The sequence below is a fragment of the Misgurnus anguillicaudatus genome, chromosome 22, assembly GCF_027580225.2.
Source record: "Misgurnus anguillicaudatus chromosome 22, ASM2758022v2, whole genome shotgun sequence".
NCBI classification, from domain to species: Eukaryota; Metazoa; Chordata; class Actinopteri; order Cypriniformes; family Cobitidae; genus Misgurnus; species Misgurnus anguillicaudatus.
The window spans coordinates 45,635,752-45,649,846 of record NC_073358.2 but is presented as its reverse complement, the minus strand read 5'-3'; the positions used below and the strand labels follow the sequence as shown (position 1 = coordinate 45,649,846).

General features: G+C 35.6%; 1 protein-coding gene across 3 annotated transcripts in view; it reads right to left on the bottom strand.

Moving 5' to 3' along the window:
* Nucleotides 1–14,095, bottom strand: part of gnb1l (guanine nucleotide binding protein (G protein), beta polypeptide 1-like) — a 50,090-nt gene that overhangs the window by 15,984 nt on the left and 20,011 nt on the right. For all 3 annotated transcript variants that reach the window (XM_055198540.2, XM_055198538.2, XM_055198539.2), the window contains exons 4-5: nt 11,957–12,119; nt 3,806–3,898 (exon numbers count right to left, since the gene is read on the bottom strand). In XM_055198540.2, coding sequence (XP_055054515.2) covers nt 3,806–3,898; nt 11,957–12,119 — 256 coding nt within the window. The remainder of the gene's footprint in view (nt 1–3,805; nt 3,899–11,956; nt 12,120–14,095) is intronic.

The following is a 14,095-nucleotide window of genomic DNA, read 5'->3' as shown; positions in this document are numbered from 1 at the left end:
TCTTCCCAAATACACACACACCTTCCTCCTGGCAGATCATTCATCTCCTCATGCAAGCCATAGCACAGCGGTACCATTTACCAACATGTGTATGCAAATTCAAACCGAATACACACACAATTAGCCTCATAACCATGTTGGAGAGATGGTGACCAATGCATTTGGAGGGAAGGCCATAGAAGTGTTCTTGTTCACTTGTTTAGGGTTTTACCTACATAAGGATAAGGAATCTTCCCTAATCTTCTGTCCTAGGGCGATAGTAGTGTGCACTGTACAGGCAAAGCTGGTGAAGAAAAATTCCTTCCATGTGTGTTAAGGCCGAAATGTGGGGACGATTTTTTTCCACGTATTCGCTCACTCACTCCTACAAGTTTCTTCGCAAAGGTCATCGTCTTGGGGCGCGGTACATTTCTTTTCCCCCCGCTACGCTTAAACAAATTTCTGCCTGAATTCTAAACACAGTGTAAACATATCGCCAGCGAAGCGTATTAAGATGAAATAAAAAATAAAACTGGAAATCAATCCCCAAGCCTCATAGACAGTTGTTAAGCATTACCGTCTGTTGCCCTCTGGCCCTTGCACTTCAGTTAAGTGTAGGTGCTCCTTGATTGATGATGTCACAGGTCAAGGGTCACGGAACCCTGGGTAGACACCTAATTCATTATATCCTTCATGGCTGGTCTACAAGAGGGCGCTTTAGCTGGATTAGGACTCGGGCTATGGGGAAAGATTCATCATTCCAACAGCTGCTTCAGATGGATGTTCCCGAGTGAAGCCACAACAGAACAGGGAAGGAGGAGGACGGCGGCGGCGTTCCAATGGATGGCAACAAGTCGCCATGCACCAGTGAAGCCCCTGCTGAGCGAGAAACCACAGGATTGATCCCGGAGTAGGGTCCTCCTTGCATCTCTGGAGGCTTCAAAAGGAAGATCACGAGAAAGGAGCTCCTTTAGGTCAAGTTGTGTGAAGGACCGTGGGTGGCGTGCATGTAAACCAAGCCTTGAACAAGGATGAACACATGTGAAACAGGGTTACTAGAAAATGCAACATGCTGATGAAAGGAATGGTGGCATTATGAGTACTATAACTAAGGGAACTAAGACAGGACGAGCTCTGTATGTGTGGGTTCTCTGTATTTTGAGAGGCAAATGTTCTCACCAAGAGAACAAACAAATTGATCGGATCTGAGCCGGTGGAGGGTGATGTCATGGCCCTCTCAGGCGATGACCATGAGTTCGATGGAAAAAGAATTTCATCAAGAACCTTCGTTCTAGCTGTAGGCTCCTGGAAGCAACGGGAGGAGAAGACAAATCATCCAAAACCTTGAGCCAAACTTCCAATAGTCCAGCACAAAGGGCTTGGAGAAGGACAATAAATCTGTTGTCGACCTTCTGGCTACAGACAAAGAAAAATGAGAAGGAAGAAAGCGAAAAAGACAGGGATCTCCTGTGTGTGTAAGGTTGAAGAAACAGCAGGTCTTCACCAGTAGGGATCATGAGGATAACAAGACAACTGCTGCCTGATTGATTGGCAGTGTGAGCAAGCAGTATGTTACAAGCAATCGGGCCAGGTGTGCCCACATCCAGTGAGGTTCACGCTGCTTCCTACAGGCCCTCATCTGGCTAGGACCGTTCACGCCCTCAACCGGGAAGTCAGGTGACTCTGAACTCAACCTATGGGGTTTGAAGTTAACAGATTCTTCCTGTCTGAGCTATGAAAGATGAGTGAATTCACTGTTGCCCACCAACCTGCTGTTAGATGTCAGCACCTACTTGTGAGGTTTCCCATTAATACTTCATTATGATCAATTCTAATTCAGAGAAAGACGCACTTAGAGCAACAATGTCTACATAAGAGCAGGATAAAGAATGAGGGAATGCAGGCGTAAAGCAAACACATATTACAACACCAGCCTTTTTATGGGCCGTTATTGATACAACAACCCAAAGCGCCTGCAGCCAATGCCGACTTCATCCAATGCTTTGATTAGCGTTGCCAATTTACTGCAAGTGAAGACCGCCCTGCTGTCAAAAGACCCCAGATTAATTTGAAGCTTAAGGGGAGAGATGGAAACTCTAAATACTACAAAAAGAGATGTTAACTATCTGTGAAAATAATTATAGGTCTCTTTAACGAGAGTTGAATAAAATTCGCAGCCGTGTTTACAAAACATACATACACGGCCAGCTGATATATGGTGGTAAACTAAAGCTGTTACAAACACTATGATTATGGTACAGTGGGGGGAAGGTCTCTATAAAATTTGTTGTCTGTTGTTTTGTACACTTGGCAAACTCGTCTTGTCAGTAATTTGAAAAGCAACGGTTGATAATAAAATGAAGTTTATGAGAACAACATTTCAACTAATGTGGGGAAATCTTAACCATCATAACTGACCAATTCCAATGTGACATTTTCAGTGAAAAATGTAACGAAATGTATTACCAATATATTGGATCATCTGCTTATATTTTTATAAACATCAGAAAAATATCAAGCTATGCATGTGCTTTCTGTTTTAGATGAGGGAAAAAAGCACATACATTTTGGGGAGACAACATACTTTGTATGAATTCTGTTATGACAAATGCACAAACCAAAACCAATAATACTCAAACAAATGCAAAATGTACGGCTTTTTAAACAAAAAAAAAAAAAAACTATTTTATTTTAATGCGTGCATTTAAGAGAAAAAAAACTGCATTACGGATGTGACAATTCTCAGCTATGGACTTGTCAATGACATTTTCAGTCAAAAATTTTACAAAATTTATTACCAATATATTGGATAATCTGCTTATATTTTATAAACCTCAGACATCAGAAAAATATCAATCTATGTATGCGTTTTCTGTTTTAGATGAGGAAAAAAAGCACATATATTCTTGGGAGACAACTAACTTTGTATGAATTCTGTAATGACAAATGCACAACCCAGAACCAATAACACAACAAATGCAAAAGGAATGGCTCTATAAACAAAAACAAAAAAAACATTATTTTATTTTCATGTGTGCATTTATGAGAAAAAACTGTGTTATGGATGTGACAATTCTCTGTTATGGATGTTTCAATTCTGTAATCTGTGCTTACCTAACTGAAAAAAATTATATTTTAAATTGTTTAAAAACTTAAAAAAGATCATGCATTTAAGCCACAAAATATTGACATCTGAGATATCAGTATGGTTAAAATAAATTGATTAAAGGGATAATTCAACCAAAATGAAAATTCTGTTATAATTATTTGCAAATCTGTATAAATGAATACATTTCTGTATAAAAAGGAAGATATTTTGAGCAATGTTTTTAACCAAACCGATCATGAGTCCCATTCATTTTCATAGTAGGAAAAATAATGGAGGGTGAATGTGGCTCATTACAAATATTCCTTAAAAATATCTTCCTTTGTGTTCATCAGAAAAAATTTTGTAACAACATGAAAGTGAGTAAATGATGAGAGAATTTTCATTTTTGTTGAACTACCCCTTTAAAACTTAATTTCTTCATGGTAAGGTTGACATTTGCATTGAATTGCAGGCATAACCAGTTAAAATTTGGCATGTCATACAAACCTTTAAAAAATACATTTTTTTATTTGTTCAAATAAATACACAACCATTAAATTTGTTTATAGATAGTTTAAGGATGATTCATGTGGTGGTTACAGTCGTGCTACTTAAATAAAACACCAGTGAGTATGCTTGTAGTGAATACATAGGTTACACATTTTTGATAATTTAAATGTTGCACAAAAAATTATAAAAAAAATGCTTTAATTGTTAATGTTAAATGTGTCTTATTACCTGCCACATCTTCATACACATGAGCATCCCCAGTTTAAGGTCTGGTTTCAGAGTGCACACCTGAGTCCAGTTCTTCATCTCCACCACACTCACCTTAAAAACAAACACGCATTAAGCACTTGTTTTTGTACCAGGTTTAATTCGTCACACGTATCATCCGTGCCAATTTACAAAATTTAACACAAGTGGTATGCTTCAGTAATATTCAATCTTTAACAGACCCGTGTGTCAAACAGAAATGAATGATAACACCAAATAATCAAAGACGCAAAACAAGTTGGATATAAACATCTGTCTGTTTATTACTGGTTGGTTTGTTCACAGGTGGTAGGTAAATGTAGCCAACATTGGGCTGATCGCCAGCAGCGTCCCATTTTCCTGCACTCTACCTCCTCAAGTCATGACTTGCCTGACACCAAACAGAGACAGGTGACTCAAAACACAACAATTTCTTAGATAAAGAAGCCATGACCATCAATACACTAATGCTACACTGCTTAACGTGTACAATCTGCACATAAAAGTCTGCATTTAAAAGATGTCTAATAACACAACCCTGACGGCGTCTAGGCTAAAACAAGGCAAAATGTGTGCTGGCAGTAAAAATTTAATAGATGTCTTACCATAACTGAAATAAAACAATGAATAAAATAAATAAATAAATGAACACAAACACATTGTAATCACTCTTTAATTTGCTTACATGATGGGATATCATACATCTTGTAATTATTATGTAATCAATTCAAGGTTATTTTTTGCTCAATGTTTGGCTACTCATAGCCGGACTACATTGGGTTTACACTTAACCTAGAGATGGTGAAATGAAAGCAATTGCTTGCTGGGAAGATACAGTAGCCACTCTAAAACATGTTTATATTAAATTAAAATGAATGAAATGAACATCAAACCAAGAGGTAAAAAATTATGCAAAATCTTTTCTTATTTAATTAAGACAAATGATCATTTTTTTAGATCAAGTTCAAACTAGTGTTTTAAGAGGAGAACAGCAGGTGTAGATACACACGTTCCATCATGTTTCACATCTAGAAATTGTCCAAATTTTTTATTAATTTTAAACAGTAAATCTATTGCTTCATACAAGCAAATATATTAAACTTTTTTGAGGAAAGGAATAGTTCTCCCAAAATGTTATTTATTCACGCTCATGCATATGGCTAAAGTTTATATTTATAAAAATATTCTTCACTTTATCTACATAGTATATATCGGTCCCATTATGTCTAAAGCTCTAAAAGCACATTACGTCCATTATAACGGCATAATAAAAGTCATCCAAACAACTCGGTTGATGCATAAGTGTTTGTGCCGTTTTTTACTATACAAGCTAAAAAACTACCGTATTTTACACAGACCAAACATTTTGCTTTGAAAGACGTGATGTATTCACATACATGTTATGGAAGGTTCTCAGTTGATCTGTAGTTAACATTGTATACATTATATAGTATACATTTTACACAGTAACATAAGCTCAGTGTTGTTTTTGATTCGCTTTATCTACAATTTAAACTAAGGTAATCTACTTGTTGTTGATTTTGTTTGTTATCAGAAATAAACTACTCTAAAATGTATCTGTTAATGCTGATGCGTGCGGAAATTTACCGAAAGTTACGCTTGTCCCACGAAAGCCGTTTGTTTATGTTGTTACTGCTGAAACCATCTATACATGATAACTAATAATGTTATAAATCTGAAGAAAGGAGGTCATATACATCTGGAATGACAAGAGGGTGAATAAATAAAAATAATTAAATTTTTTCGATTCCTTTAAAATATCATTCATACAGTATATTTATAGGCTTACTCATAATACATTTTGGGGAAAGTATTCAAGCTAATTTCTATTATTTATAGGCTTTTGCATTGTACGATAAATTGCACGCGATTGTCACACGCATCTCTTCAGTAAAGCCGGTTCCTTGATTAGTAATAAATCGCCATCAACTGATTTGTGTAATAAATGACGCTCCATCTGAAAGCAGCTGATGGCGATTTATTACTAATTAAGGAACCGGCCCTACTGATGAGATGCACCTGACAATCGCGTGCGATTTATCGCACAGCCCTAGTATTATGATGCATACATACATATAAACATACATATGAGGTAGACCGATTAATCGGTTTTGCAGATTAATCGGCACCGATAGTTCATTGGTGGAACAATAGGCTATCTGCAAATATCCATGCAGATAGTAGTTCCATGTTGTGTCCGTTGCTTGATATCATTAGAAAATAAGGAATTTGCTGACTAGATGCGCAATAGCAGAGAAAAACAGCAGGAACCGGCAGTTTGTGGTCAAGGCTGACAGAACAATAATATTAGTAGTACCTCAAACAAAAATACACGCAGATAAAACCAACCAAAATGTTTAATGTCATGATAATTAACATCTATTTGCATTAGTTTATATCCAGTTGGTACTTATTTAGTTAATAACAAAAGAAAGCGAAATACATGCAGCTGTCAGCTACATTAACATAGCCAACAATTAAATATCTGATTTCAGTTCTTTTTTATCATCACTGCAATACATCTTTTGTTATTTTGATTTGTGTTAAAACAGAAGCAAGAAAGTACAAGACTTCATATATAATACACATTAATGTAATTTCAATGTTTACAGTGGGACTATACTGGGATATACTTCAATACTAATTAATATAATTCACATATTTTTATTTATATTGTAATTAGCACATTTTCAAGTTTTATTACTTTGTTATAAATGTCGTTATTGTTTTTCTTTGAGTGTTATGGTTGTTTTTATCCAGTATCGGTCGATTAATCGGTTATCGGCAAGTACGGACCAACCTAGTTATCTGTAAAAATCCACTTTCGGTCGATCCCTAACATACATACATACATACAAACATACATACGGTGCAACGATATATATTAGATCCATACAACATATACAGTATTGGAAACGAGTCAGGGCTTAATTTGAAAGCAGAAGTACCAATGATTAAAAAAACATCCTCATTACGTACTATTTACCATCCTTGATTTCAGACGATTCATATTTTAACACTACAGCACAGCTGCACGTTATACACGTGTTTACATCTCTCACAATAAACACAGCAGAAACGGGCAGCTCTCGTCCCCTCAGGTTAAAGTGAGCGATCTTGACTTAAACAGTAAATAAATAACACGGTCTATTAATTAAAGCCCTACAGTGTCAGCCTCACTGGAATGCTAAACATGAAAAAACGGAAGACACAGATGGAGTTGTTGCTCCAGTTCCGGACTCCCAGCATGCCTTGTGGCGTTGTTATTTGTTTTAGGAGACGTATTGCGGTGCGGTTCGCCTCCAGTTATCTTGTGGACGGTTATTACCTTGACGGGACTCTGACAAGGCCTTCATTAGTAAAGGGAAGGTGGGAGGGAACCAAAGAGCTGCGTGTTTAAAAAGCTAAAGCTAAGTTTATATATGCTTGAGGAGCATGACGCAATATGTACACTAGGTAGTGCACACTTGAAAGTCCTCACACACCTTTTGCCAGTCTACTTGAGGTAGTTGATGTTTTAAATACTAGTAGAGAGAACCTTACTCCGCCCTGGTTTATAAAGTGTTTCTGTAGTAGCTAGAGCATTGCAAAGATCATGGGTTTGAATCCCAGGGAATGCACATACTGTATTTGTATAAAAGCACCTGTCAAGTGCATACTGTAAAAAAAGAAATGACTGAAAGAGGACAGGAAATGCACGTGGAGTATAGAGTGTCAGTCACAAGTTTGAGTATAGTGGCAACACTGAAGCTCTATGTTTGGTCTGGCTGTCGTGCTGCTGGTAGCTGAAGCGTGCTAATGTAGATCGAGTGACAGCTCGGACTCACTCTAGTGTATAACAGGCAGAACGGAGGCTGTAACATGAATCGGGATGCAATAAAAGATGAGACACAGCAGAGCTCACACTCGGAGGTTTCGGTACCCCACTTGACTACTTCAATCACACACACACTGTGCGAATGACCGCAGTTGACTGGAATATAAAAGATTCAAGGCATCATTAGTGTCATAGACAAACGGTCCGTACACTGGGACAGGGTGAGAAGGAACGTAAAAACTGTGTGTCGTCAAAGCCAAACAAAACTGTTTACATACAGTTAGGGTTACAAAATTCCGTGAATTTTCAAAGCTGGAATTTAATAGGAATAAATGAAATTAACGGGAATAAACTGGCAATATGAAAAAATTGCAGAGTTGCCAATAACAGGGAACTTAAACGTAGTTAAAAAAAATCTTGCAGCACAATTTTGTTTAAAAAAAAAAACAGATTTAATGCAGTTTCGATTGAATTTATTCCATGCACATTCCTCAGTTACATGTATACTGCTAACTAGAATTATTTAAAGGAATTTTTATCAAATCAATCCAGGCTTGATGAGAGCATGTGGGTGATTCTCACGAAACCATTGAAACACCACGGCACTAATGATTTTAGCTTTAAAATGTGTAATATAGTAGGGGTGGAACAATACATGTATTCGTTTCGAACCGAATCGGTACGGGGGTCACGGTTCGGTGCATGAATTTAAACGGAGAATACACGGTATGAAAATAAAAAAAAAACTTGCGTGCAAAATAATTAATGTAATGCGGAACTACTGTTAGATCCGCGGGTTCTTTATGGACAGCTAATCTGTTGCCCCGCTTTAGCTCTGAAGCTCTGATTGGCGCCGATGCAGCTGAGCTCCGCCTATGTATGCGCTCTATCAGAGACCGTGTACATTCTGGCACTCTGCAGTTTTTTGTCAGGTTCACGGTCCAGTGAGTGAAATAGCAGCGACAGCGAGTATGGCAAATGGTGGTGAGGATCCGCCGGCCCCTTTAAGATCGCAAGTTTGGCAAAACTTCAGTTTTCCAGTCAGTTACAATAGTACAGGCGAGAGAGTGGTGGAAAAGACGAGGACTGTGCGTCGGCGTTGTTCAGCAGTTGTTAGGTATGTGAGTGGAAATACATCTAATCAGGGCTCTCAAGTCTCACGCATTCACCTTGACAAACACGCATTTCAGTCAGTTCAAACGCCACACTTTGTATTTCTCACGCTGAGAAGTAGGAGATAAATTGTCCTGCTATATACAACAGGCATACGCAGGGCAGTTCTGTCGAGTTCAGCTGCTTTCAGTTTTTTAAGTGTGCTAAACTTTACGCAGCGCCATCAGCGTCAGAGTACCGCGAGAAATCTTGCGGAGGAGGCTGATTTCAAATCGCTCTCGCGTTACTCTGACGTCATCCACTTGTCGTTTCTTGCAGCGCCTCGTGAAGTCGTACACACCTATTAATTCATCCTACAAGCCTATTTTTTGTTCTTTAGTACATTAATATGAAATAAGGCCAAAAATGTAATTTAAAAATGTATTTAGGTAACACTTGTAATACATTTGAACCCCTATTTGTATGAAAGATGAGTACAAGATTACTTAAAGTGGTGTATATTTTTGAAATATGAGATAGTATGTTAAATGCATTTCAGTTCATATTTATGACATCTCAAAATAACACTGATAAGGACACCTATGTTTTTAAGATTAGCTTAAAAAAAATGCCTTTCTTCATTTTTGTTTTGCTTTTTTCCTCCATTGTACCGAAAGTGAATCGAACCGTGAAGCCTGAACCGAGGTACGAACCGAACCGGGACTTGTGTGTACCGTTCCACCCCTATAATATAGTAACATTAAAAAGCATCAGAATTAACACAATACTGTGTTCTACCTTGCACAATGTGTGATTTCAACATAAGAATTTATAATTGTAAATTTTATCTAATTTTCTGCTGAAATTCTCATTACCGCAATGTGTCCGGCTGTGTTTGAACATGCGTTATGTTGTAATTTAATCAAATTACCACAAAAATATTAGGAAAAAAAATAAATGGATGTTTTGCTAGACTACTTTAGATGACAGAAAAAATATTTAGTGAATATTCATGTATAATAATAATTAAGAAAAATTAGGAAAATGATGTGTCCATGCCTGATGTTCTCATCCTCCGCAACACTTTTTGAGAACAGTTTAAGCACACACACAGAGTTTTAATAAAGTTTGATTTTGAGTGACCAAGCACATGGACCAGTTACTTCAAGATGGCTACCAGGTAAGATCATTTTTTACAGCTAATTTGAAATATTGTCTTGTCAGAATGCTTACACGACATTTTGATTATCATTACCGCAACAGATGCTTATTAAATGTTAATTTAATTAATAGAAGCATAATACTTTGATTTTAAATGCATGTGCAAAACCTCCAAATTATGTTCTTTCAGGTTTGTCATGTCATTTTGAAAATATGTAAGTGTTGATGTTTTCTAACTGTTGCGGTAATGAGATTTTTTAGGACTAATTTTTTTAATTATGTTACAAAAAGTGTTAAATGATAAGTAAAAGTTTTTAAATTAATGTTCCCATTTACTCCAGACTTTGTTTTTCAATGTCTGGTGGGAAAAAAAGTAAATTTAAGCAATTTTTACATTTTCATGCTTGACATTTTTAAAACCAAGTTTTCGTGAGAATCACCAATGTATCAGGATTATTTGATAAATACAAATTGAAAAAAGAACAGACTTATTAAAATAAAGAACAATTTATTTAAAATAAAAATCTTTTGTAACAATACACACTACCGTTTAAAAGTTTGGGGTAGATTGTTTTTCCTTTTTTAAACGTCATTTTTAAAATTTGTATTACCTTGCATGCATGTCTACTTATGACCAAACAAAATGTTTATTTATGTTTGTATATAATATAGTTTATATAAATTTTCATAAATTTCCAAATAATTCCCATAAATTCCTGTTAAATATGCAATTTGGAATATTTCCAAAATTTCCCAAATTAAAGTTCCATGGAAAGTTTCCGGAAATTTACCTGAAACTTTCCGCCCCTTTGCAACCCTACATACAGTATGCGCAAGTACACTGTAATATGTACTATAAGATAAAGATATACATACATTTGGTACAAATATGTAACTTTAAGGTACTAATATGAACATTTCATGAACAAAGGTGTGCTTTTTGAAAGGGTATAGTCCCAGTGACAATATGGTACATATTTTGACCTTTTTTTTCTGACAGTGTGTGACACAGTAACAACAGTAGGTGGTGTACACAACATCCCAAACTTCCAAGTCCTTGTACCCCTTATGCCAGTCTACTCTAACCTATTGTTTAAAATAATTAACTTTAATACTGGCTAAAACTGCAGAATATATCGGTATATATTGATATATTTGTTTGTCTGACTAATTATTTATTTATTCCTAACTCCATTACAACATCTATTGGTATTCAATAAGACATAGTCAACCCCCCCCCAAAAAAAAAAAAAACTTCTGTCATCCATTTCTCATCCTGATGTTGTTCTAAATCTGTATGAATTTATTTTCTGATTGACAAAAAGAAGATATTTTAATAAATGATGGTAAGCACACAGCTAATTTTAACCATTAACTTCCATCGTATTTGTTTTTCCAACTACGGAAGTCAATGGTTACAATCACCTGTGTGCTTACAATCATTTTTGTGTTCATTAGAAAAGAACTTCATACAGGTTTATAATAATATGAGGATGAGAAAATGATGACAGAATTTTCATTTTAAGATGAACTATCCCTATAATCCATTAACAAATTAATCCATAGCAATTGATCTATAAAGACATTGGTGGAAAGGCTGTTTGTTATCTCCAAATCACCTAAACTGCATGTTATTGGATTGTGGTAGGAAACTGGAGTACCCACAATAAACCCACCTTAACACAGAACCAGGGAGCTTCTTGCTGTGCTGCCCACTGAGCCATGGAACAAAATGGCTGCAGGTAAAATTCAGTATTTACTGTGATCTCTCTTAGGGGAAAAAAGCCTTTAAAGTTGTCCTAATGAAGTCATTAGCTACTGCATCCACTCACAAAAATCAAAGTTTTGATATATTTATGGTATGAAATTTACAAAATGTCTTCATGGAACATAATCTTTATTTAATATCATAACGATTTTTGGCATAACAGAGGCATACAATGTATTTTTGGCAATTGCTACAAATATACCCGTACAACTTATAACTGGTTTTCTGGTTCAGGGTCACATATTTATATTATTGCTCCCGTGTAGCATCTCACCTCATCCATGTGTTCTGTGGGGTGAGCCAGTAAAGTGGATCCCGGTCGGGTCTCCAGCAGAGAGCACTGACAGAAGCCTACGCTGCCCGTGAAGAGAGAATCCGTCACTGTCCCGCGGCCTTCAGACAGATCCCACACGCACACACGCATGTCTCGACCCTGACTGACAACATACACACATATTACATAAAACAAACAAATTTATTTAAGCTTTAAAAAAAGGCTATTTAAATCTTTTTAGATTTATTACATTGCTTCATCATTGCAGTAGGGCTGGGCAAAAAAAAAATAGATTTTCTGATTAATCGTTGTTTTTTTTACATGGTCGATTCAAAATCGATTCACAAAGGCCATGAATCTTTTTTTTATGAAATAACCTGATCTTGTTTGATTAAGGAATGTGACTTTCTGACTTTTTTCAGCATACATTTTTCATCTTGCATCAATTGTATTGTATTTAACATAATTGTATGCATTTGAAAATTAGAGCTGGGTTCTGTTTTAATGTACCCAAGTGTACCTAAAATAAAAGAGTTTAATATACAGGTTTGTGGCTATTAATTTATTTTTATTAATTACCCATTTGTAAATGTATGTTCACTGTTCTTTTTTTATAAATGGGTGATTCTCACGAAAACTTGGTTTTAAAAATGTCAAGCATGAAAATGTAAAAATTGCTTACATTTACTTTTTTTCCCACCAGACATTGAAAAACAAAGTCTGGAGTAAATGGGAACATTAATTTAAAAACGTTTACTTATCATTTAACACTTTTTGTAACACAATTTAAAAAATTAGTCCTAAAAAAATCTCATTACCGCAACAGTCAGAAAACATCAACACTGACATATTTTCAAAATGACATGACAAACCTGAAAGAACATAATTTGGAGATTCTGCACATGCATTTAAAATCAAAGTATTATGCTTCTATTAATTAAATTAACATTTAATAAGCATCTGTTGCGGTAATGATAATCAAAATGTCGTGTAAGCATTCTGACAAGACAATATTTCAAATTAACTGTAAAAAAATGATCTTACCTGGTAGCCATCTTGAAGTAACTGGTCCATGTGCTTGGTCACTCAAAATCAAACTTTATTAAAATTCTGTATGTGTGCTTAAACTGTTCTCAAAAAGTGTTGCGGAGGATGAGAACATCAGGCATGGACACATCATTTTCCTAATTTTTCTTCATTATTATTATACATGAATATTCAGTAAATATTTTTTCTGTCATCTAAAGTAGTCTAGCAAAACATCCATTTATTTTTTTTTCTTAATATTTTTGTGTTAATTTGATTAAATTACAACATAACGCATGTTCAAACACAGCCAGACACATTGCGGTAATGAGAATTTCAGCAGAAAATGAGATAAAATTTACAATTATAAATTCTTATGTTGAAATCACACATTGTGCAAGGTAGAACACAGTATTGTGTTAATTCTGATGCTTTTTAATGTTACTATAATACACATTTTAAAGCTAAAATCATTAGTGCCGTGGTGTTTCAATGGTTTCGTGAGAATCACCCAAATATAGTATTTGTATTAAATCTAAATTCATTGAGTTGAATTGAGAATCGAGTACAAAAATCGACCAGAGAATCTGAATGGTAAATCGATCCGAGAATCGGAATTGTAAATCGACCCGAGAATCGGAATTGTAAATCGATCCGAGAATCGAAATTGAATCGATTTGATAGTTTGTGAATCGAAATTGAACCGATAGCTTGTGAATCGAAATCGAATCGATCTGGAACATCTGAATCGATACCCAGGCCTACATTGCAGTGTACAGAATTTCACAAAAATCCAAGTCCACCACCAGCTTTGTTGTTTTATCAAAGTTTTAAAGACCATTCATATTTGTTTTTTGCTCCATTTATTCAAATACAAACAGAATACATGAAATATGTATATAAAAAAAATTCAGAACAAATGGCTGCTGTCAAAAGTCAGTATTTAGTGTGACCTTTCTTGGCACATCTTGAACTCTTTCGAGGAGACTGAAATCCTAAAGTCATTTAATTTGAATTGAAAAATTAGGATTTCTAATGTGATCGTCATAGTGAGAACAGCAAATCACAGTGCATAAACATAATTGGCCAGCTCTGCACTAGGTTACTTGCAAA